This window comes from Clarias gariepinus, chromosome 15, assembly GCF_024256425.1.
Source record: "Clarias gariepinus isolate MV-2021 ecotype Netherlands chromosome 15, CGAR_prim_01v2, whole genome shotgun sequence".
Taxonomy (NCBI): domain Eukaryota; kingdom Metazoa; phylum Chordata; class Actinopteri; order Siluriformes; family Clariidae; genus Clarias; species Clarias gariepinus.
The window spans coordinates 13,757,123-13,782,081 of NC_071114.1; the positions used below are offsets into that span (position 1 = coordinate 13,757,123).

The 24,959-nt window shown below is 38.9% G+C and overlaps 1 protein-coding gene across 4 annotated transcripts in view; it reads left to right on the forward strand.

Moving 5' to 3' along the window:
* The window catches only part of celf5a (cugbp, Elav-like family member 5a), a 188,759-nt gene that overhangs the window by 84,663 nt on the left and 79,137 nt on the right, over positions 1 to 24,959 (forward strand). For all 4 annotated transcript variants that reach the window (XM_053513221.1, XM_053513218.1, XM_053513219.1 and 1 more), the window contains exon 3: positions 13,195 to 13,243. In XM_053513221.1, coding sequence (XP_053369196.1) covers positions 13,195 to 13,243 — 49 coding nt within the window. The remainder of the gene's footprint in view (positions 1 to 13,194; positions 13,244 to 24,959) is intronic.

Here is a 24,959-nt window from a genome sequence, read left to right on the forward strand (position 1 = left end):
CAGGAAATATACGGGCAGCTCACACCATTTTGTACATTCGGCAATGTAGACTAGCTCATGAAAATATAGTTTTGAAAGTAAGTCAGGAAAGTATATATTTTTTCTTTTGAGTCTGCTCCAAAATGGAGTACGGAGTTCTTAAATAGAATTCTGGTGTGCTGAAGTGTTAACATTCAGTTTGGGGAGAAAATGATTTAAGAACTTTGCATTTTGTGGTTTCTCAGTAGTGCGACAAGCTGCATTTTTTTTCTGTCTCAATAACCGTAAGAGAGAGATAAAGAAGCTGGCAAGTTAATGATTGTTTATGGCTATAATCATTAGAGAAGACACAATACCATTTTTATGCTACTAATATTGAAATCTTAAGTATCAGCCAATACATCCGCTAATCTGATATAGTTTTATTTTTGAACTACTATGCTGTAAAATATATATATTTTTCACTTCACAGTTAAACTCTTCACTACAAAAAAATACTGTACATATAAGAAAGTATAAAGCATAAACATCATAAAATCAATCCTCTTAAGATGTGAACATTTTCGGTCTAAAAATACTGTGCATTTCTTTTCCATAATAAATTCTTTGATATACATCGATCAGCCATTACATCAACACCACCGGCAGTTGAGGTGAACAACATTGATCATCCACTATACCCCAGCAAGCTGCTAACAGGATCATGGGTGCCCTAGGCTCGTCCATGCCTGCAGGAAGCAAAGGCCAGGCCATCTTGTCCGATCCTACAGAAAAGCCAATCCAGCAACAAAAAAAACAACAAAATAAATCACATTAAAAAATCAATTCTGGCCCCAAAAGAAAGGCACTCAGAGCCATCAGAACACCCAGGGCACTACCATCAAACCCAATCCACCAACCTGGCTTCCAAACTTCCCAGATCCCAATCCAGTTAAACAACTTTAATTCATCCCACCTCACAATCCACAGCATGCAAAGGATCTGCTGCTAACATCATGGTGAGAGACACCACAGGACATTCTCAAAAGTTCCGAACAGCCACTCCCCCAGTGACCAGAATGCACCAGTGGCACAAGAAAACCCAACATCTTAGTGGGAATGGCTTTAATGTTATGCATAATCCACCATTTTTGCTGGTATTGTCTTTATATGGGTTCTGAATATCAGACAGGTGCCCAATCTAGCTACTGTATAATGTAAGTATGAGGTAAGTGGTACATTTAGAACAACTTATAATTAAGTCTGTTGACAATTCCACGGTGAAAACCATTACAGAATGCTAAAACTGGAGACTCCTTCCATAGATTTAAAATTGGCATCTCTCTAGAGGATGATTGTGTTTTTTCTTAGTTAATCACCATTTTTATTAGTATGAGATGATGCCACCATAAAAGTGTTGTAAATGCAGTGTTAGTATGGAAATGATAAGGTATTAGAGTCTGTGCATTAATAAGAAACTTGTGATTATAGCCAGCACTACTTTTAGTGTTAAATATTTTTTTACCAGTTCGGTTTAAGGATTCAACAGTGCTGTAGTATGTCATACAGTAGTTCTATGTATTTTTGTGTCATTAATTGTACATAAAATATGTCAGTTCAATAAAAACAATGTCACATCATATATTGTTGAAGCAAGTTACATAAGGATATGATATGTCCTTATCCATATATATTAAAAATAAAGTCAATACAATAAAAATAGGTTATAAATAGAAAGCAGAGCAAGATATCGAGGCAATGCTGTGTGTGAAGCTAATTTCCTACAAGCCCACAATCCTACATTGTAAGAATGCACACACACGCCAACAGACCAAGACCCACTAGCTGTTCTGTATAACACAGATCAGCCCGTGTTGCACTATTGATCACCAAGGTAGACTGGATTGTTTTATATATATATATATATATATATATATATATATATATATATATATATATATGTGTGTGTGTGTGTGTGTGTGTGTGTGTGTGTGTGTGTGTTGGCTAGATACAGTAAATGCACAGGAGAGAGATAAGCAGATAGTAAAGCAGATAGATGTGAGGTGCTTAGGAATGCATGCTGATGAATCGGATTTTAGCAGCAGGTAGAAGAGAACAGAGAGATTAGAGGTGATTAGGTTTGTCCAGGAGACAACCGGCTGTAATACAAATCACGCTCTGCACACCGGTGCACACAAGAAAACATTCAGCTGGCGAGATTTTCACTCAGGAACAACGTATGCTCGAAGTTCAATTGCAAAAAAAAGGTCGTTTTTTATTATAGGTTGGCTGTTATTGGTTTGGCTTATATTGTATTTTTACGTGATCGAATTTAACAAAATCTGTACATTCAAATACACTCTTCTCCATTTTTACTCCTTCAATTCCACTCTCTTCTGTCAAGTCTCCACTATGTGTCAGCTTTCTTTCACAGCCAAGGACACACTTGGCAATAACACTGCTTCTCTCTACTTCTCCTACCATTCTCCGCCACACCTGCTCATTCCCTGCTGCTGTAGTAAGTGTCTCCGGAGCTCAAAAGTAGACAGGGCTCTGGTCAGGGAGCAGAGCAGCGGGAAAAAAAGGAAAAAGGGAAAACCTGCAAGCCGTAGTGAATTGCTAATAGGCTATCATCATAGTGAGGAGGCAGAGGCTCGCTGGAGGTCTGTAACCCATTAAAGAAACGTCAACTCGGCATAGGTAGAGTGGGAATTATGGGTCAGTGGCCCAGAAGCAGAATCAACCTCCCATTGGCTAAAGGACTGCCCCGTAATCTGTCACAATGTCGCTGTGGTGGTGACAGCATGGGGATGGTCCCACAACCGCAGGAGGTCAAAACAGCAGCTCACTGCGGCATTCGAGAGGCTTGGAGTCTTCAACACATATTTCTGAAACTCAATTACATGTAAATTGACCGCAGGTTCCCTTGGTACCTATGAGGTAGCTGCTAATGCATACTGTGCACTATATTTAGAGTGCAAGAGCTAAAGTTTGCGACAAGGAGGAAAGAATTAAATACAGATTTTTTTCTTCTTCTTCAAGTAAATAATTTTCATGTGAAAAAGGAAATAAGACAGATCTGGACTTACAGTTGCCTATGCATTTAGCCATGGCCATAACAATTGTTGTACGTTATTCGGAACAAGGAGACAACATGTTTTGAACAGATACAAATACAGCTTTAAATAGGAGGAGCACTAGCTTTGCACTTTTAGCTTTGGTGCACTGGTGGTTCAGTAGTAGGTGTTTCGCCTGTCATGCAAAAGGCCCAGGATCGATTCCCAACCAGCCACTAGATGCAGTGTCGGTCCCAGTGTCGGTCTTAGGGAAGGTTGCGTCAGGTAGGGGAATCAGATAAAACCTGTGCCAAGCTAGTATGTGCGGCCCGGATGGTCCGCTGTGGTGACCCCATGCCGGGAGCAGCTGATAGACAACAACTAATTTTTTAAGCTTTCCAGAAAGACTTGCACAGCATCTGGTTTGAGACTAGAAATCCACATTGATACCACGATCCCGCAGGACTTGTGGGAAAATGCCAGACGAGCAGGAGGCTTCTACTTTTCATGTCAGCAAGTGGTCAGCTATGAAGCTTGTGGGTGTGTGCAAGCTGTCAGATATGAAGGGACAAGAAAGAGCACATTCATTAGCAAAAACATTAACAATACATTTAGAGCGTTCATTCATTCATCCTCAGTGACTGCACGGTCAGAGTCATAGTGATTTAAAGTAGGCTCCTGGCTTATTTTAGTCAAAAACTCTAGGACAAAAAATTTAGACCCTATTAGAGACAATGAATGATAAAAAAAAAAAAACAAGAACGATTAAGATGAATAAATCATGTAATCAATAACCAGACAAGAACTCAGGACAATGTACAAATATAAAGATGGATAAAAGTATGGTTTATAGCGGTCAGAACAAACAACATGCTTTTTTTTTAACACTTTTTTTTCCTATAAGGTTTCCGGATTTAGCACGTCTCTGCTGGCTCTAAGCTCCAATGTCGTCTTGTCATAACAATGCCCTTCATCTCATTGTCGAACCTGAAAAGGCCAGACCCATCTTTTTCTATCTGTCTATTTTTCTCTGTTTTCCTCCAAGTCTGTTTGTATTTCTGTCTCTCACTTCTTTCCCTCTCCAATTCTCTAGCTCATAGCTTCTCCTTATTACATTTCATGATGAGAGGGCAAACTGAGTTGCTCTGTCTGTCTGCTCTCTTCTTTCCCTCCGTCTTTTCTCATTTCTCTCTCTCTCTCTCTCTCTGTCTCTCTCTCGCTCTCAGTAGATGTGTATGAAATATAAAAAATGCTGCCTGTATGGCGTATGCAGGAGAAATATTTGGATGCAATGATGGTTTAAGATGTACATTCATTTCTCCATTAAAAAAAAGGCACTATTAATGTATGCTTCAATTTTCTACATTTTACATAATCCTCATAATCCTGGGCATCAGCTGTAGTGCGGCAGCCTGTCTGGCACAAAAAAAAGCTACAGTCTTTCTATTTGCTTTTGTGTTTTTCTTTGGGTTAATGTCATTTGTTTTTTTTGTTTTTTTTCATTTCTATATTATCAAGAGACTGGTTTTCATGTTTCCTAGTTTTTCAAGTTTTTTCCAGTTTGCACACTTGTTTCCTGCTTTAACTACCTGCTCATTACAATTGTGGCAAAATTGTGATGTGATTCTCAAACGGGTTATTTTATAAAACAAGAGGCACTGCCAACCAAGGGTTAGTAACCTAATTAATATACAGTATGCGGCACTGTTTACCTTCAGTCGGTAATTTACTAAAAGAAGTGGGTTTAGTCATTTTTTTGGTCACATTTTGGTGGAGTTCTTTCCACAGTCTGGCAGCTGTCAAAAAAATAAATTTGAATCTCTGGTCTCTGTAGTACCCCAGGGCCATCAACCTCCAGCCAATCAGGCCAACAGGCTTCTTTTCTTGTCTGTCAATCATTTCGCAAGTCAGTTCAGGAAGATGCTCTGTCCTCCTGACATCGTAATCATGCTGCATCCTGACCTGGGTGGCCATAAGATTCAGTTGGACATACATAGTATAAACTATGAAATCTGAAATCTAATTCAGCAGTACTTTTTATTAAACAACTTTTTGCTTCATCACTTAAAAGTACCCGGAGGAAACCATATATATATATATAGGGCTCCCACATTAAGGCTACTACTTACACTTAGTCGGGAGGGCAGGAGACTATTACGTGTTACCCCCGAACCACATGACACCAGCCGCCTGCATCTTTTTGAACTGCTCGCTCACACACCGTTGGTGGCGGCGTAACACACTCGGAGGACAGCGCTATCCGCTCCTTCCGCTTGAGTAAGTCCACAGATGCCCCTGATTGGCTGTAGAGCCGTGATTAATGTGGGAGTGTATTAATGTGTACCTCTCATTCCCCTCCTCTGAGGGAGCTTGGCCAATCAGGTCTCTCTAGACCTCCGGCTGCGAGAGGTTACAGCATCACCTGGGAATCAAACTCGGGATCTCCGGATGATAGGGCGAGCATTTTACCACTGCGCCACTCAGAGGCAAAATTTTGTTTTTTAAATCGTCTTTTAATTTGGGGTCTCATCATTCTCAAATCAACTTTGCTCCAGCTTTTCTAGAGTGAGTCCGATGGTATTCCGGACTCAAGTTATATATCTTTGAACGGAAAGTGGCAAACCATATGCAAAAAGCATTCTCATGGACAATGTGTGTTTTTTTTTTTTTTTTTTTTTTAATGAAGAGAGCCTAATGGAACTGACTTTCTCCAATTTTTGACATACAGTATATTAGTGGTAGTAGTAGCCAGGTAGTCCATGTGCATATTCTTACATAGAAGCTCGGCTATGAAGAGTACCCTGAAGGCAGGGCCATATATATTTGTGCTTATAGTATAACTCGTAACTTATAGAAAACATAAAAAAAACATCTGCTTAACTTGTAGATCCTACTGGGGAAATTCTCCTCAACAATTAGTCATGCATATGATGAAACAAATAAAATATCATTTCACTGCTTTAAATAAGATCATATCTCTGTTTACAACATGGATACATTAGATACTGAAATCTCAACCACATTATACAGTTGTTTTGAGAAAGTAAACACGCCTAAATGTATGATCTTTAAACTAACTAATGCAACTCTTTTTTTTGCAGTATTCATGTCTTTTTTTTTCAAAAAAATTGTCAAACTTAAACATACACAATTTAAATTCAGACTTCATGCTTTTAAGTCAAATGCAGGATTATTCCGTCTAGATTCAGCTCCTCATCACTTTGTCATGATGCAAAATTTCAACAAAATTTGTTGTTTGTTCTTCCTCTCTTTCTTTCTCAAACACACACACACACACACACACACACACTTGCTTTAAAAATTTTTCTGGCTCATAGTTAGTCAAACCTTCAGATTACTTCAGGTGCTTTGCACATGTGTTCACTGCAGTGTCTTTATAGGTTCTATACAGAAGACTAACATAAAAGGTCATCAGCAGTTCCATCCAAGATTAGAGAAGAGCTATTTCATCTTTCAGATAACCTTTAAGACACTACTTGAACGAGGGACGGAGCTCTTGAAAATGCAAATGCGTTGTAGAGTGCGATAACTTGCTATTTTTTTCTTAGCTAGCTGTCAAAGTTCCCTTTTGCCAGAGGAGAGTGTGTGAGGAGCCTTGAAGCAGACAGAGTTTTAGATGTCAGTGATGTCAGCAGTCAGTACCTGAGCCTCAGTGCTGAGTGAGACTTACTCTGAGAGGATCTGAAGGAATTCACAAGCCTTGGATCCTGCCTTTGACAAGCCAGCACAGTCAGGCTCTTATCACTGCCTCCACACCACTGCTGGGCCTTTAAAACACACACACACACACACACACACACACACATGCAAGCCTTTTCTTCACCTCTTTTTTCCAGCTCATCTGTTTTCTTTCCTTTCTCTGCCATCATTGTCTTCCTCCTCCAGGAGGATCCAGAAAACAAATGAGTTCACCATTAAATCAAATTTAACCAGAGCCGGAGGAGGAAAAATCACTCTCTCGTACACCATCTCTCTCTCTTTCCCTCTCTCAAACACGCACACTCCTGCCCTCCTCTTCTCCTTTCTTCGTCCAGCATAGTAGATTTATTAGGTGAGCTAAGGCCCAGGGCTGTCACCACTCAGCACACTTTCCAATCAATAATTGGAAAAATTAATTATCGCAGCCAGAATGGTCCAGTAAAACATTTATTCCCCTATTTGAAATAACAGAAGAGAGGCAGCTCCTATGGCTTGCTAATTCCAGCAATGATCAGTGGATTATTAACGACTAACAGATAGCAGCTAACAGGCTGTTATCTCACGCTTCGACTTGCCAAATGTCAGGCTTATATTATACACACTCACACACTTGTGAATTATTAGCTTTGTAGATTTTTATTTTATTTAATTGACTTATATTTGCGTTTATTTATTTATTTATTCGAGAGTCTCTCTAATCTACAGAGACTTGAAGCACGCAGTCCAATATAGGTGAAAGATATACAGTAACAGTATCTCTCTCGTCGTGGGATTCGACCTCACAACCTTAAAAAAACACAAGCTACTATATAGTTAACATGTAGGGTTCAGTGGAGTTAAAGATTTCACTTGTAATGAAATTCCTGAAAGTAGAAGTGTGTTCCATTGACATCTTGGTTTGTATTTTGGCATGTGGTGATGCTGTGCAGAAATCTCATCCTCAGCACCTAAAAGGAATCATTACAAATGATTCATTTGTTAAAAGTGAGCTACCAGGGCACATGAAGAGACAGGGGGAAAAATTTTAACCAAATGGTGACAGAATGGCGTTTAATGTGATACAGCAGTGTCCTGTGCTGTCAATTAGGCCCAACGGCATTAGTATGATGACTACAGTACCACTGCGAACCATAAAGATTTTAGTGATGCTGTGTGAGGACTGCTGCACGGCTCACGGTGTGATCATCATCATCATCTCGACAAATATCTGTCTCAAAAACTTGATGTAATGAATTACTCTTTAAACAAAATAAACACAAATAGGACAAATATAACGACACAAATCCTTATAAATAAAAAGTTTCATTATACAACTTACTCTACAATACAGTGATGCTATCTACAGTCTTCTCCCTGTTTCTTGTTTTGCTCTTCTCTTCTTCCACAGTTTAGTAATCTAGTTTAAATGGAACTTTCAGGAGCGGTGGGCCAACAATCAGAAAGAGAATCTATACCTCATGTGCTTTTATTATCTTCGGACCCATCACTTTTGTTTCCCTCGTAAAGAAAGTACAAGCTGTGTTTTTTTTCTCTCTCTCATTTCTCTTAATCTAATGTTATAATGGTACATAACTTCCTAGAACCATGCAGTTAACTTTTGGAAAACTAGCACTCTAAATCCGAGACATGCTGTATCCTGACCTGGTTTATATTTCTAAAATTTGTGTGATTAAGTGGTGTTAATAGACACAAGGAGTGTATAAACCAACAGTGTAAACGTACCACAAGTACAGAATACTGAAATTAGCCTCCAGGGGCTTTTCTACTTCTATTGTCTACTATTTCTACTACTCTTTTTCTCTCTCTCTTCCTGTTTTACATGGGAGACACTTCCTTGTGTTGTATTTGGTAGGCAAAGAACTCTCATCTATGATATACATTACAAATACCTATAAGCCTTAAAAAAACATTAATGTCCCCCTTTCATATAATAATAATAATAATAATAATAATAATAATAATAATAATAATAATAAAAATCAGATATTCCTATATACTAAGCCCAGATAAAAATGAGGAGTGTGGCATTTACAAGTACCTGGGCTAATATCTTATTCAGAATGTCATAGAAAAGTTCTGCTTTAAAATTATTTATTTTAAATATGGTACCTTATGTAATGACCTACCAAAATATTCTAAAACACATTTTTTTTTAGAAAGTCACCACTGACAGAGTAAAGCAAAATACATGAAATTTGACTGATATCGAAGTCTACGAAATGATAATCTTGTATTCGTATTGACTAGGATCGTTGGGATTTGCAAAATGGATAATAAATAAATAAAGAAAGAAAAAACTTGGAGACACCTCATAAATTTGCCAGCTTCCAATAAAACCTTAATATGCCATTTGTTCCTGTACTGTAACTCAGCCCTTTCTTTCTGCAAAACAAAAAAAAAAAAAAGGGTAAGGCAAAATGATTAAATTTGTGTAATAACTCTCTTTCCAATAACATGCACAGCCATCAATTTTGTTACACAAATAGAGCGCATGAAGCGTGATGAATCGATTATTAGTCCTCCGGGTTTGATTAGCAGTTACTTATTATCCCCGTACAAATTTGTCCATTTTTTGGGGGGCGGTTTGTGATGTGTATTTACAGAGTCAACAAACACATGCACAATGTGTAATTGTTTTGCTAGGCCTATATTGGTAAGAGGAAAAAATTGCATTTCACACATTTTACCCCTTAACCAAGGCAGCGGTCTGACTCATAAAACAAAATCATTAATATTGCCTCTGCCGGCTGCTCTCCGTATGAGCGGTCACACAACGCTGCAAAACCAACAGTTGATTTATTGCGTATTTGTCATATATGGAAGCGACCAGATGCGGTCCAGATTTGCTCCCAGCAGCCTGTAATATGCTGATTGTTCTGAATCTATATCCACAGAGCCCGGCGGTGTGTAATCAAATATTACTACAGGAGGAGAGTCTGGCTCTCGGTGGAAAATAGATGATACACGAGCCACCGCTGCACAGCTGTTTACTCCATTCGATACTCTTTTTTTTTTTTTTTTTTGCCTGTAGTAAACACTGTGATTACTCGTATTTGTTAAGAAAAAAAAAAACAACAAGTATGAGGAGACAGGTGGTGCTTTTTTTGTCCCCTCTGCCCCCCCAAAAAAAGAAACACATTCAAATCATAGGCAGAGGACCCCTGTGAGCCGCTACAGTAACCAAGGGAGTGTGTGCGCGCATCATCACAAGCGGTAGACGCAGTCGACACACTGTTACCAGTACCCGGAGGATTTGAATTGTTCCGCCGAGTTCAAACAACAGATTGGCAAACACAGGGACGTCCGTGCTTTTGCTGCGGGAAGCACTCTGTGTGAGGAATGTGTACGAGTCTGGTTTCGGCTCGCCTGACTCCATCAGCATATGGGCAGGAGCATCGGGTTGGAGTTTAGACTGACGAAATGTCACTCAACTGAGAAGCAATCTTATCTAGCAGTTGCAGGCATCGCTCTCTCTCTATATCTTCTTTCTTTCTGTTTGCCTCTACACAATCTGTCTCTTTCTCTAACTTGCCCCATCCCCCTTTTTGTCATCCACTTTTGTGCTTGTGTGCGCACGTTCATTTGCTGTCTCCAAGTGCAGAAGGCTTCTCTGAATCTATCACAATTAGAACACATGTTGTTATTTGAGTAGAAAGGGAGCAGAAGGCGATCCCCTCTGTGTCTCCACTGTATCAAATGAGTAAAGAAAGCTCAGCTTATGAAGGCGGAGAAAAGCAGCAAGCTCTCTGAGGACCGCGGCTAAATGGTTTCCCTGACAACAGTACAAGTTATTCAACTCTCAGGTTTTGCTTTGCTGAATGCATGTACATATAGAGTACCAGTCAAAAGTCTGGACACAGCTCCTAATTCAAAGGTTGTTGTTTTTTTTCTATACTGTAGAACAATACTGAGGACATCAAACCTATGAAATAATCATGTAATCAAGTAAAGAGGGACAACATTCCATGCTTACTTTAAGACGTGAAGGTCAGTCCATCTGCAAAACCCATCAAACTGGCTCTCATGAGCACTTTCCCAGGAAAATCGGACCTAAAAGTAACTCTGCTGCCAAGTTTATTTGGGGTTACCAGCCTTAAAATGAAAAGGGCATCGAGTTAGAGCCTACATGATTCTTCAGCAGAAACATCACGACTGCCAACAGTAGATGTAGAAAAATAATAGAAATAATGAACTAAAAGGTGAGTCCAAAGTTTTGACAGGTAGTGTGTGAGTGAGAGGGAAAATATTTCCATTGACTCCACATGCAAGCAAGAGGATCATGTACCCCATCACAGGCAAATAGCCCATTACATCAACATTTTATAGCTGAGACAATAACCAGTTCCAAACCATCCATAAACCTTGAGAGTAACGCCAGTGTCTTTGGAATCTTGTGATTGGTGGAGGATGGAAGAAACATCTACAGTATTACAGGACATTGCATATTGCGTGTCTATTGCCATTCTGTGATGCGGAGCACTTTACAAGCGCAATTGTTTGTGTTTGATGTCAAGTGATTTGCCTGAGATGGGAACATTTCCTAAATAGCAAGGGATCGTTTGATTTCAGTTTCAAATCCAACAGCTTCGGAGGTGCTCAGATGTAAAGAAAACCTGTTTTTTGTTTCGTATTTCAAACTTTGGCCTCTCTCTGGCTGTTCTCTCAGGGACCAATGTAAAGAGAGCCATGCCATGAACACAGAGCCAGGATGGCATAACATGTTCCTACCCCCCCAATCATTTTTTTCTTACACAGTCTTAGCTCCAGCCCGTTATTATTTACGATAGATAAATTTATGGAATGATTCCTGTGAGGGAGGTGATTCAGTTCCTCAAGGTGAAAATGGATATGTTTAGCACTTAATGAATCCGGCCTGGCCCTCTCCCCCCATATATCAGCATGTTATTAAGCTGTTTTAAAATCCCATTATGGTGTTTCTCCTTGAACAAGTCATGCTTTTATAGCACTGGCCTGTCTTTAAAACTGACCTTTTTAGCTCGCCTCCAGAGTTGGACAGTAAAAGAAAATATGTTGGAAAGAGTGGGAAAAAAAATGTTGATCCTCGCTTCTCTCAAACATTTTTTCAGGGGCTTTCAGGGGCATTTTTCAGAGTCTGAATTTGTGTGGGAGCAACGAAGCCGCAGTAATAAAAAAAAAGGTTTCAATTGGCTGAGAAGGCTGTTAGGAGCACATATTTGGCAGGACTTGGCACAAGTTTAAAAAGAGTAGTTCTTCATCAAAATTCAGCCCGTGTTGCAGACTGAATTGTGTTGCAATTTGTTATGGATCGATTAAGAGCTCCAGAGTCAACGCAGGGTTACTGTAAATGGTACATGACTGCGCCTCTGTTCTTGCAATGTATTATAATGGGCAATTTTTAAGCATCTGACTAGTAGTTTGAGTAAAAATTGTTCAAATTACTATAGCATTTTCAATCATTTTTATCTTCTTAGTTCTATAACGATCTAGTGTTGACCTAAAGTGACTCACCGGGGAGTCCATTCTTCACGGTTTACATTTTCACGCGTCCTTATTTAGTTGCTAAAGATTTCAAACATATAAGCATCTTTTCCATGTAAATAATGACTAACAAGCTTTTCAAGAATGCAGAGAAAAGAAGTGCAACTGCTAAAAAGCACAAGTAAGTAGTAGAGAAAACTACAGAATCTAAAAAAAAAAATAATGGGAAAAAGAACAGGCTATAGAAATACTGCAAAAAGGAATACAGGACACAAAGACTAGGGAAAGAGGTATCTAATCCAACAAATGCCATTCTTATCAGGTTCTAGTGGATTACTCTGAGCCTCCTAACCACAGAATTCTTTGCTGCCAGACACTCTGCACAGCCTAAGGGCCAGGAATCAATAGGGTTGCATTGATTTCCCTGTGTCCCGAGACAGCCTCCACTTTTATTGTTGTTGCATTTCACTTCGCGCTTACCATTACTGCCACACTGCTACTATCGAGCATGCATAACAGGTAAAACAGAAAGTTCGAGATTTAGACTGTTTTTGTCTCAGTAGACTGAAGAATAATTTCAACACAGTTTTGTCCTTGAAAGTTTTTTTTCTCTTTTTTTCAGAATTGCCAATTTTGACATATTTTGCATAGAAACTCTGCATTTTCTGAAAAAGGTCATACTGCAGTACCAAAATCATGAATTTTATTGGAAACTTTTTTGTTTTCTTTAAGAAAGGAGCAGATGCTGTGTATAAATATAAAATGACTGACAACAGCATAGGTGTTTTGGACTCCTCTTGATTTTTTTCCCACACACACATACACAGAAACACATTAATCAGGTATATAGTTAACATACGTTTACTACTTTTTTAATGATCCCATGAAATCAAATAGGTAAATTTTTCCTTCAGTTTTTACTTCTTGGAGATTCAGCTGTGATGATGGCAAGAAGAACATAAACTAACCCCTCTATCTCTCGTTGCTTTTCTTTTCACAGATGACTCGCCCCATCCAGGTGAAGCCGGCTGATAGTGAGAGTCGTGGAGGTACTCATCTTCTGTTCTTTCACACTTTTTATGCCACTGCACTTCAAGATATCTTAGCTCTTGGCTATTTTTTCCCTTGCCTGTATTTCTGGCTTTGCTCTCATTCTGTTCTCCCACTTACTTTCTGTCTCTCTGATGGATGCCCAGAGTATTCGTTTTAATTAAGGAGGCTGTGGTTGTACTGAATGGAAAGGAAGGGGCTTCTGCTGCCTGTCTAACCTTGCTCCCCTGCCAAGCCTATTAACAACACACTGTAAATTAAAAAGTAATTAGCTGAGATATTGGGACGGGAGCCCTGGGCCCCAAGCTCCCAACTAGATGTCTGGTCAAGCAGAGGGGTATATTGTAAACAAGAGGTGTAAATGCCACTGGGAAGTGGGAGATGGGTGGAGGAGGATGCGCAGCTTGCCAAACAATCAATTATATCGAGGGACTTTTGCCAAGACCTTCATTTACACATGCTTAATTCAGTCTCCTCTGAACTCTAAGACATGATTTGTGTATTTATTGTATGTGGATCTGCATGCACATTGAGTTAAAGCATATGCATCACAAATTGGTGGATTAATTCAGTGTGGCAAGGCATGAATGAAAGGCTTGTTTAAATAAGTGTTTCACCATGATTCCCTTGTCGTGCAGGAATCTGTTTGGTGGAAATGGATTGAAAGAATCTATGCAATGTGCTGGATCAGAACACAATTAAAACAAAGGTTCTTGTGAAAGCCTTCTCTTTCAGCTTGGTGCCCCACCCTCAAAAACGGACCATCCCAGTAGTAGATAGGCAGTCCTTACTCTGTGAAGATTGATGCTCCATAAAGCTCCATTGATTTTACCATTGTGGAGGTGTGTGTTCGCATTAACCACAACACCCAGCTGTCTTTGGTCTTCCCCACAAGAAGCTGGTTTTAGCACTCCCCAGACTCTCCTTGGCCACCTTCAGGCTCCCTTATTGCTTGACTCCTTGTGATTCCATTGGAGATGGAAAGCGTGCTTAGGCCAGACCCAATAGTTACTCATCATCTTAAAGAACAGACCACAGTAGCACCTTAGGAGCAATTCAACACCATTGTGACTTTAATGGTTTTGGGGGATTTCTAACCATCCTGAGCTCTGGCCTGTAGATTTCTCTCTGCTACAGCCATTACAGGGTTGGTTAAAGTGTAGTGCTGAGCGCTAATATCACCCCTCTACATGGACATGTCTCATTCTCAAAGGTGGGAGATTCATGCAAAAGGATTTAATTATGGTTCTTGCAATAATGGCGAGATGGCACTAGGGATGGACAGCAGTCGTTCTGTGGGGTTGAAAAAAGTTGTGTGGTGTAGCCCAAGGTGGAGCTCCTACTTCTAATTACACTCATATTCTCATTAAGTGGTGAAAATGTCATTATGTATGTTTGAAGAGAAAAGTAAAAAGGTCGGACTAAAGAAGACCTTCAAAAAACCTTGGAGAAACCCTAGTCCATCAGGATTATCTGTCTCTAGTTATTAAGACCACAAAGATAATTTGATTAAATTGTCTTCCTCGTTCAGTTTTCCCTGCCGGTCATATGCATAAAGGTCTCCTGAGTGGGTTCTCTCGTTGACACGTTGCCGGCTTACATTAAGACTGTGGTGCATTTTCATTAAAAGTGCACTGAATGATGACGGGTTGCACAGCTTGAATTTATGAGGATATTTTACCTGCTTGTGATATCCGCGTGATATGTCAGGAGCATGCAATTATCATTTCTGCAAACTTTAATGGAGCTGGAGCTTTTAGCCTGCTTCCTATTCGAGAGGGAAACAATTTTGTTATGGGTTGAAAATGATAGAAGTAGGAAATAAGTGTTTTCTGAGAAATGAGAGCTTTTCATTCTACTCACCCAGCAATTCATCGTGTGGGAGCTCGAAACGTGCAAATTAAAATGCAAGGAACTTCCAAAGCGCAATCCCTATTTTTTTTTTTTTTTTTTTTTTACTTTGCACTGCTAGATGACGGTATGTTTATTGCAAACTATTATATCCCTGGTTGACTTCACATGCACATACTCTTTTTTTCTTACCACACACACACACACACACACTTGCTCTCTCCCCCAGGGCTCAGCTATGAAACTGATTTTACTTTAGAGGCAAGGCTGATGACCGGCACAGGCTGAATATATAACTGGTAGCTATTACTATTTGAAGGGCTGTTCAGTGACCCTCAGTGGCTTTTGAAATCTAACAGAAGATAAATCAGTTTTAGTCCCTTATGACTTCTTATAGATTTCTAGTCCATCCTTCTGTACAAATCCGCCACAGTTTCTCTGTTTTGAATTTTCACATCTTAATTCTAACCTGATTTCTAACATTTTAGAATTTTATGTGCTACGCTCTACACACAGCCACACATGCACACACCACGGACATAACTGTGCGAGTCTTCCTCTCAGCTCTGTGCTCCACTCATGGCCACTCTCCTGTGTTTGTATTAGCTACAGTCTGAGGGACAGAGGGCAGAATTGCCTGAGCTCACTCAGATGCAACAATAAGGGTGAATTGACCAGAGGAAATACTGAGGATCTGTCTATTCTTCTCTGTGGCCCATTCATACGTACTGAGGCTGATTCTTCACACACAATAGACATCGGCACAAACATCAAACACTTCTTTACATGCAGTAGGTTTTTGAATATGGGTGGTTAGTACAATCAGTGAAGTCACCACCAGTTTAACTCTGGACAATGAAAGGATTTAGCTCAAGAGTATGGAGATGAGATAGAGAGAAGAGTTAGTAAACTAGGTAAAAATCTAATTAATGCTAATAGAGTGATTAAATATTAAGACATTCCCCCAAGATTACAAACTTAAAATGACCTCCAGGCAGATTTTTCACGTTTTTTGTTCTAAAGATCTCATTGTAAAGATTTAACACTGTATCATAAACACCTCCTTAGCATCATTTAGGATTAACTGTTTACTTTTTTACAGTTACATTTATGGTGTCCAATCTGTGGCGTTTTCCCACCAAACGATCAAAATTCTTGGGATTGGCTTCAAGAATCCATCTCCACCCTGACTAGGATAAATGACCATTTATAAAGGCTTAGTTCAAAAGCTATTAGCTGTAATTAACCACTTTTGTCAGTTTAGTTCAATGCATTGACTACAAGACTGAATTCTGAATGAATTTTCTTGTGCATGTTGCCGTAAAAAACAGATTGACACCTACAGGAAACAGCAACTACAGCACAGTGAAGAGACCACCTCAGTTAAACATCTGAATGGTACAAATCTGAGATGTTTTTTAATTGATCAGGTGCTTTTAGTCGCTTTCTAGACAGATTTACGTTCAAATGATGGCTATGTGTTGTCAGTCTTGTAATTATGCCTATAGTATTTATGCCATAAAGAGTGTAATGAGCCTTACAAGGTTTGTAACAGATACTTCTACAACAAGACCAGTTTTAATGTTAACCCAGTATCAAACCTGACAAAAGTAGTTTTTAATGCCTGTTGGACAAAAGTTTTGAAATATTTATATCAGTTGTCATGAAGGGCTTACTTTTTTTTGCCTCGCTCTGAAGACCTGACTGTGTCACTGGGTACATGTGGGGGATATCGTGGAATTTCAGAAATACAATCAGATGTATGCAGAAGAAAAACATGTTCTGATTAGGACCGAGAAAAACATTTTAAAACATTTAAAACATTCTAATTGATATAATCTTGACTATGTCAGCTGTTTATTATTTTAATATGTTAATATTTTTCTTCCAGCTTTAAGGGCCAAAAACAAACTAAAATATTTGTTCCTTATTTATAATAAAAAAAAATTAAATAAATATTTGATCATATTGATTTGATCTTTTGTCACACAGTGCTAGTTCTGATGTAGTCCTTTCATATTGTCTTAAAGCAATAAAAAAGCATTAATCTAACAAAAGATGGAAAAAAAGAAACTTTTAAAATTATTATTATTATTTTTAATTTAAGTGTTGGTATTTGCTCCCATGGCATTATAAATAAGAAATGTTTACCTGCCTGAGAAATTTGCTGTCCATATCAGAAAAAAAGCCGGACCTGACTCTACCGACTCTACGTTTATAGCTTAGCTGACACACTGAACTGTGCTGCTTAGCCTTGCCTAGAAAAAGGGCAAGTGACGGGTCATGTGCTAGAAGCAATGTGTTTTTTCCTGAGGAGAGAGAATCCATATTTCCTGCTTCGATTGCACTCAACTGGTGTGCTGTATATATGTTAAGTTATTTGGAATAGACTAGCCATGCTAATCTGTCATATAAGCCAGCAGTATTTCAGTATTCTTATCCTTAAGCACAAGGTGTGTACTGTGACTGAGGCGAGATACATGCGGGCATGCAGTCATAAAGGTGGTCCCTGTGAGGGGGATTGGATGATATGACTCACTTGCTCCTTTTGAGGGTTATTGATTCAGTCCGGTGTTCATATACAGTAGTCCACAGTGCTATTATCTGTACCTGTATGTGTTCATTACTCCGAACATTCACGCCGAGCCGAGTGGAGACAAAACCACAACCCTGCCACTGGAAACAATGGAAAGTTTATAATTGATCTTAACTCGAGTTTTGCACACAGTATTTAAAGTAATTTACTTGTTTTTTTTCCCCCAAAATAACAAACTAGCAGCATAATTTTAATTACCAGAGCCCTGACCAAACAGTTACTAATGATGAATGAATTGGCCTTGTAATTGTTATGTACAGTACATATTAATTCACATACAGTATTACTTAATGCTCACCGGTATTGCTTGCGTCTTTAAACAGATGCCCTGTGTCACACTATCTTTCCGTCAAGCTTTATATTCAAAAATCCTACCTCTATTTTTATCCGTATTACATTCTTTTAGGACATATTACTTGTTTATTTTTAAAATGTATTTGTATTCAGTTACCTCCCTAATATTACAGGCAGCAGAACTTACTGTGCAAGAAGCAGTTTTGTTTTATTACAAAAATCATTTCTAACATCATATTGCTATAATAATAGAATGTCAAATTTAGAAATGTAAATCAATTATTTTCCAGGCATCGGGAGGGCCACGGTTAGTCAGGTCCATCGTTACCCGCGGTCCAACGCCCCTGCATAGATCGCTCATATAACTCTCGTCTGTAGCTTTCTTATGTTCTCTTGGCTGGAAAATAGAAAAAAAGAGTAAGTTGCCAATTCGTAAATCTCAGAGGGGGAATGTACAGCAATGACCCTTCCTGATACAGAAAACTTACTGGATATATACTATCAGAGGAATACATATCTAAAAAATAGATTAAAGGTCTAGTGTTGAAAATGCAATCTATAAAACATATAAAAGGAAAATGCTTGTTCCTTAATGTAAAACTTGGCTCATATGAGAATTCACATTTTTCACACAGTGCAGCCATCTAACAAATGATGCCCTTTTAGCAGTACGCCTACACTCTCTACAGCTAACAGACTCCTTGGAACACACACATACACAGACAGACACGCACACACACACACATACACACGCACACACACACACACACACACACACAGTGCTGTAATCACACGCATGTAAAGCAGAGTCTAGGAATTCATTTTACCTCCTGTGCAGGACTGAGCGAGGAGACCACCAAAGGTTGCTGTTGAACACAAGAAGGAAAGGTCAGAAATCATGTTTAGTTTTCCTCCGACTGCGAGCTAATTCCAGCCAGCAGATTGTGTCCCTGTTGAGGCGAGGCAGTGCAGGCCGGTGCGGAAGGGCAAGCAGGCACAAGGTGATCCGCTCAGCCCTGCTGCTGTCACCCTCAATAAGAGCCACTCCCTTATCACCATCACAATCACCTGGAGAAACAAGCTCGCCGTCTTATCCACAAACCGAGGCAGGACATTACACAAGGTGCCGGTCTTGATTCACATTACTCCCTTGTTGTTGTTGTTTTTTTTGCACCAGCTAGTGTGCTCAAGATATTTAATATGAAATCAGTATCATTTTATTAAGTTCATGTAGTAATGTCGGTTACGAGTTACACATAGTAATCCCATTTACTAGATCAATCTTCATTTGTGTGAGGATTATGGAAATGAATCATAATAAATAGGATATCCACAAATAATTTTTGGAATACTTTATTATAAACCTGTTATGTCTGTTTTTCAAATTACATTTACATCCAAGCCAAGAATTTTATGGAAAAAATAGAGATGTTATTGTATTTAAAGCTGTTTGGATGTTATCTCTTAACATGTTTTTAACAAATTTTGTGGACACCAAGTTTGGACATCAAGTTTCCATACTTTTCACGTTTCTGGCTCTTTTGTTACATTAGCATCTCAATCTAAATGTTGTGATACTGTCCGTGTTATGTTTTTATCATATTACTAGGGACACACTTATATCTATACAGACATCATGTGTCAATTCAGTACTGTGCTCATTTACTCACATTTTAATAAAAAACTCTGTATTTTTCGAGAATGCAAACAATCTCGTTAAAAAGCTTCTGGAATTTAAACAGTATATTTAGCAGAGAGCATGAGGGTGACTGACCCAAGTGCACAAAATAGTTTCGGGGAGCCTGGTCATTAAAAATGAGCTCAGGGTTTCGTGATTTGTGTGCACACAAAGTTATTAGTGAGCGTGTGGCAGTGACCCGAGCATCCAGACAAACTGTCGCTCATGAAAGAAACAGACAGAAAGAGAGAGCGTGCACTTCATTTCAGTGAGCACCGAGACGTGTGCAATTTGTGCCATCCTGTGCTCACTTCTAATGATCACACTTACTGATACTGCTCTGTGCTCATGTAGGTGAAAAAATAGGTTTCCTAGCATAATATCAGCACTAAGGTCATCACACAGCACCACATCTGCACCGCTTGGTTTTGACCAACATGGGTTTGGTCAACATTTTCCATATAATGAGGCTATTTGGATTCTATTTGATTATTTAGTGCGCTCTTATACAGCTCTAAATGTGAATTACAAAAGCACTAAAGTACATTCCCATATACAATCTGTATTCATGTACAGTATGCTTGTTGCTCGATGTTGCTGTACAGATGTTGTTAAGGGGAGCGGTGGGTTCGGTGATTGCGCGCACTCTAAGCGAGGCTCTCTGGGTGTTCTGATTGGCCGGCTGGGTCAGAAGGAGCAGAGCCAAATCACTGCAATCACCAGGCTGCTCCCTCTCACACCGCTAATGACACTCCTTCATATGCAGCCGCCTCATTAAAGCCTGCATAGACCTACTGCCCCTCACACACACACACACACACACACACACACACACACACACACACACACACACACACACACACTCTTTTCTATTCTGTGTAAGCACGCAAGAGCTCATACTCAACACAAAACACTCACAACAGGTATGTGTATTATACAACAAAGCAGAATAATAGATATGGTTCTATAAAATGATACATATATTTTAAAAACTAGATCATGCATTATGATAACCTTAGCTCATGGATTATTATTTAGTTATTTTTTATTTGTCTCAGAGGTCAGTTTTTAGATTACATTAACACAACATGTATAAAAGAGTTCATCAGCCTCTATTTTATCTTTTAATATCTCGTCATTAAAGGAATTATCAACATTAGAATTAGTTTCTTCCTTTAAAATAACACATTTTTGTAATTTGTTGTTTTCTGTTGTAATTATGTAGACTATTAAGTCTTGGTAGATAAGTTCGTATATATAAATAAATGATTATTGATTTTGCAGCCAGCATCACTGTCAGAGCTGTTATAGAAAATAATATAAAATTTTTTTTGAAAAAAGATATGACATTTCCATAACATATGTAGAATATTATATATTACATCTGTAATGAATGAATCTTGCATTATATGTGTTTATCAATCTCTCCCCCTTTCTCTTTCTTTCTCATTTCACTCACACACACACATACACACACACACACACACACACACACACACATATATAGTCACAATATCTACTTTATTATCAGTCCCAGACCTAATACTGTATAACTATGTGAACAGATGTCATGAAATGATGCGAATAATTAAAGCAGAGCAAATGGGAAATTTTCGTAGTAAGTATTTGCATTCTTTATAAAAGAATAATATAAAAATATATCGTATAACCCTGATTATACAATGCTTTTTTTCCAGTTAAAAAAAAAAATACCCCTACTCATACTCAGGTTAAAAAATGGTACTGTATTGCTGCTTTCCAAATTTCCTTTATTTAAGAGACGCACACATACACGCAGACAGACAAATAGACAGTGGGGTGGGAGCGGCCCAGATGGGGTGGAACAGGGTCTGGGCTCCGTGCAGGGCGAGCAGCTCCATCAGCAGATGGGAGGAAATTAGAGCTGCTGAGCCGCAGAGCCGCACTGAGACGCAGCACGCAAAACAGCAGCCTCCGGAACATTCCGCACAGCTCCAGTACCATCTGAGTGGCTTATTGCAGCCTTCCCACACACAGCGCTCACTTTCAAATATCTCAAGGATCTTTAATCACAAGTGTACTAAATCAAACGGATGAATATTACATGTAAATTCCAAGGCCACCAAACAAAATCAGCATTCTGATTGCGAGGCTTGGAGTTACACTGCGCCTGTAGTCAGTGCCTCGGATGAGGTTGTGCTTCCGCAACGTCCAAAAGAACGGCACTCAATGAGGTTCGAGACTCAATATGAGGTTCGATTCACCCTGATCATCTTGTAAAGAGAACTACTGCTCTCAAAAGTCTGGTTGTCCACTGTGGTGTATAATTAACAAGGAACAGTTTTTTGTTGCTTCGGCCGGTAGTTCTTCAAATGAAACCCAGACCCTGGGGTTAGAGGGTAATGGAGTCTATCTGGGACGAATCACAGGTACATTCATACATATCTTTTAATACAAACTGCACTGTAACCTTCAATATAAATACAAGAGCGTATACAGTATAAGAGCGATATAAAGTAAGAGCGTCTGTCAAAGGCCTAAATGTAAATGCAAATGTAGAATGTGCTCTATATAGAAATTGTTATTAATAAGAATAAAACACAAAAAAAAAAGTATGCATTTTATAAGACAAAACTATTTTTATTATTAGTATAATGAGACTAAGGGATTTTAAGATGTCGTAGGGAAAAAAATAATCGATTATGAATATGTCTTAGGGTGCAAAAAGGATGCTTTTTCTGTAGTTTCATGATTTTAGATGATAAACTCCTTTTGATGTCAGTATTATAAACTTGTGTTGTGAACATCCTTGATTTTAGAACATTTGTCTTTTTTCATGAAATACAAAAGAAGTCTTTCCCCTTTAAATCCTATCACTTTCTCCCTCTTTTGCTCTCCTCATTCCTCAACTCCGTCCATCTGTCTGCAAGACCTGCCACGGATCGTTTACAGCTCCATTATTTATGATGCCTGCCACACATCCAAAAATAGCCCAGCGGCAGACAGCCGTTAGACCTTGGAGCAAAAACACAGGCCTGCTTGGGGGCCATCATTATGCTAAAGTCATGCTGCTCCGTGAGACACAGCAAAGCAGCTCTAAACTGTGCTTACTCGTGCTGATGGCAGGAGGGGAGGGTGAGGCTGCTTGGTGATTCCCTTGTTGGCTAAACGAGTGTGGAAGTAATGGGTTCGCTTGTATGGACAGCTGGAAAAAATGATGGAGTAACCTTTTTGCGGCGGCGCATCAAGGAAAGTTTAGCCTTTGTGCACGCTGGTCTCTTACTCATAGCTGTAGATCTGCTCATACTGTACGCTATATGGCCCAAAGTTTCTGGACACATGAGCATCACACTCATATGTGCTTATTTAACATTTAATTTCAGATTTTGTGCCGTCTTTGTTGTTATAATAGCCTTCACTCGTCTGGGATGCTTTTCCACCAGCTTTTAGAATGTGGTTTTGTCCTTTTAGCCACAAGAGCATTCTTGAGGTCAGGCACTGACATTGGGTGAGAAGCCCTGGCATGTGGTTGGGGTTACAATTCATCCCATAGGTGTACAGGCCACTCTGGTTCTTCCACATCAAACTTGGCAAACCATATCCTTATGGAGCTCGCTTTGTACCCAGGGGAACTGTGAAGGGGAATTGTATTACAGCATACAAAGACATACTAAACAAATCTTTTATTCCAAATTTGTAACAGCAGTTTTTAAACGACCCACATATAGTATGGCTGTGGATGGTCAGGTTTCTACATACGTTCGGCCATATAGTGATATTGTAAACTTAGAAATCAACATCTTTTCAAAGTTGACCAATTCTAGACAATCAATATTTTCTAATATAACCAATTTCTAACATACCTAAATGTTGACAAAGACAAAGACAATTGGAGATAATACACATACCTGTAATTGATCCCCTGCTGTGGACACTTATTTATCAAGCCAGTTTGTGAAGATTAGGAGTAAATCTGTTGTTCGAGAGCCTTAGATAATATTTAGTTTTTCATATTCCATTTGTTCTTTGGTGAAAAGGAAACCTATTTTCCAAAGGTAACCACAATCAGTGTATGATCTTATGCAGCCCTCTTTTTCTTTTGTGAATCTTTCTCATGTGGTCACTTTTAAACATAAAAAAAAAGTGTAGGGATGTTTACTTTTCTCCTGAATCCACTTACGCTAATAAACGGCACTTTTGTCTCATGTACGTTCCCCAAGAGTAAATCTAACTATAAATCATTTAATAAATGACTAAACAACACTAAAAAACACTTCTCGGGATCACATCGCAACACTGTGTATTCTTTTCACATAATATCACAGTATATTGTGTATTAGTCCTTACTTATACTACTCTTCTTTTTATATTTACTAAAATTAAAGATTCACTTCGAAAGGTATTTGACAAATGTTTGTCAAAGGTACAAGAATTCGTAAAGTGTCTAGAAAAGAGCATTAGCGAGAAAGCTGATTTGCTGCAGATTCACAGATTGCTTTCCTCATAATAAACATGAAGGAAAGGCTATGAACACAAAGGCAGCCAAAGGCTTCAAATCCCCTCGTACCCCACCTTCAGGTACTGGAACCCTGACCTGAAACCTGAACCAATCTCATACAAGTATTTGGACTTCAAAGCACACTTTGATGCAGGACAGGCTCATTGGCAAGATCAGAGCCGAGTGGCTTTTCTCTCCAGGTTATCTTCCTTCAAGTGAACTCACGACTAATGACAGAGATGCACTATCATGAAAAGCCAGCAGAGATCTCAGTGTGAGGGCGGACAGACGTGATGAGCAAGAGGAATTATTACACGTGCAATTGTACAAGACTGTGATGAAAATATGGCTCGAGGTGTGTTTGTGCTCTATATGCAATGCTTATTGAGTGTTCAGCCTTCTTGTGTTGTGTCCTCTAGAGTACACTGCATAGTAAGTTACTGTAAGAAATGCAAATTGCCAAAAAACACATTTTAGTAGCATTGCCCATTTCTTTTCACTGTACACTGAGCAAACAACGTTCATAAACAGACAGGAAACATTTTGTCAGTTAAAAAAAACTGTTTTCTTTTGTGACTAGATTTAACCTAATCTCATTTAGTAACAATGTTCCATAATAACATAAGCACTTAATAATGTATGCACTTACTTGACTGGTCAACTGTTCTATGTTTTGCAAGTCTTCTCGGTTATTAAACACGTCACCACTGTACAATCACTTGTGCTACTTGGATGTTCCTGTACATGACAAGAACCTGACTTGCAAAACATAAGAAAAGATTACTTAAACATTTAATTTGGAAGTATTTTCTAGTCAGA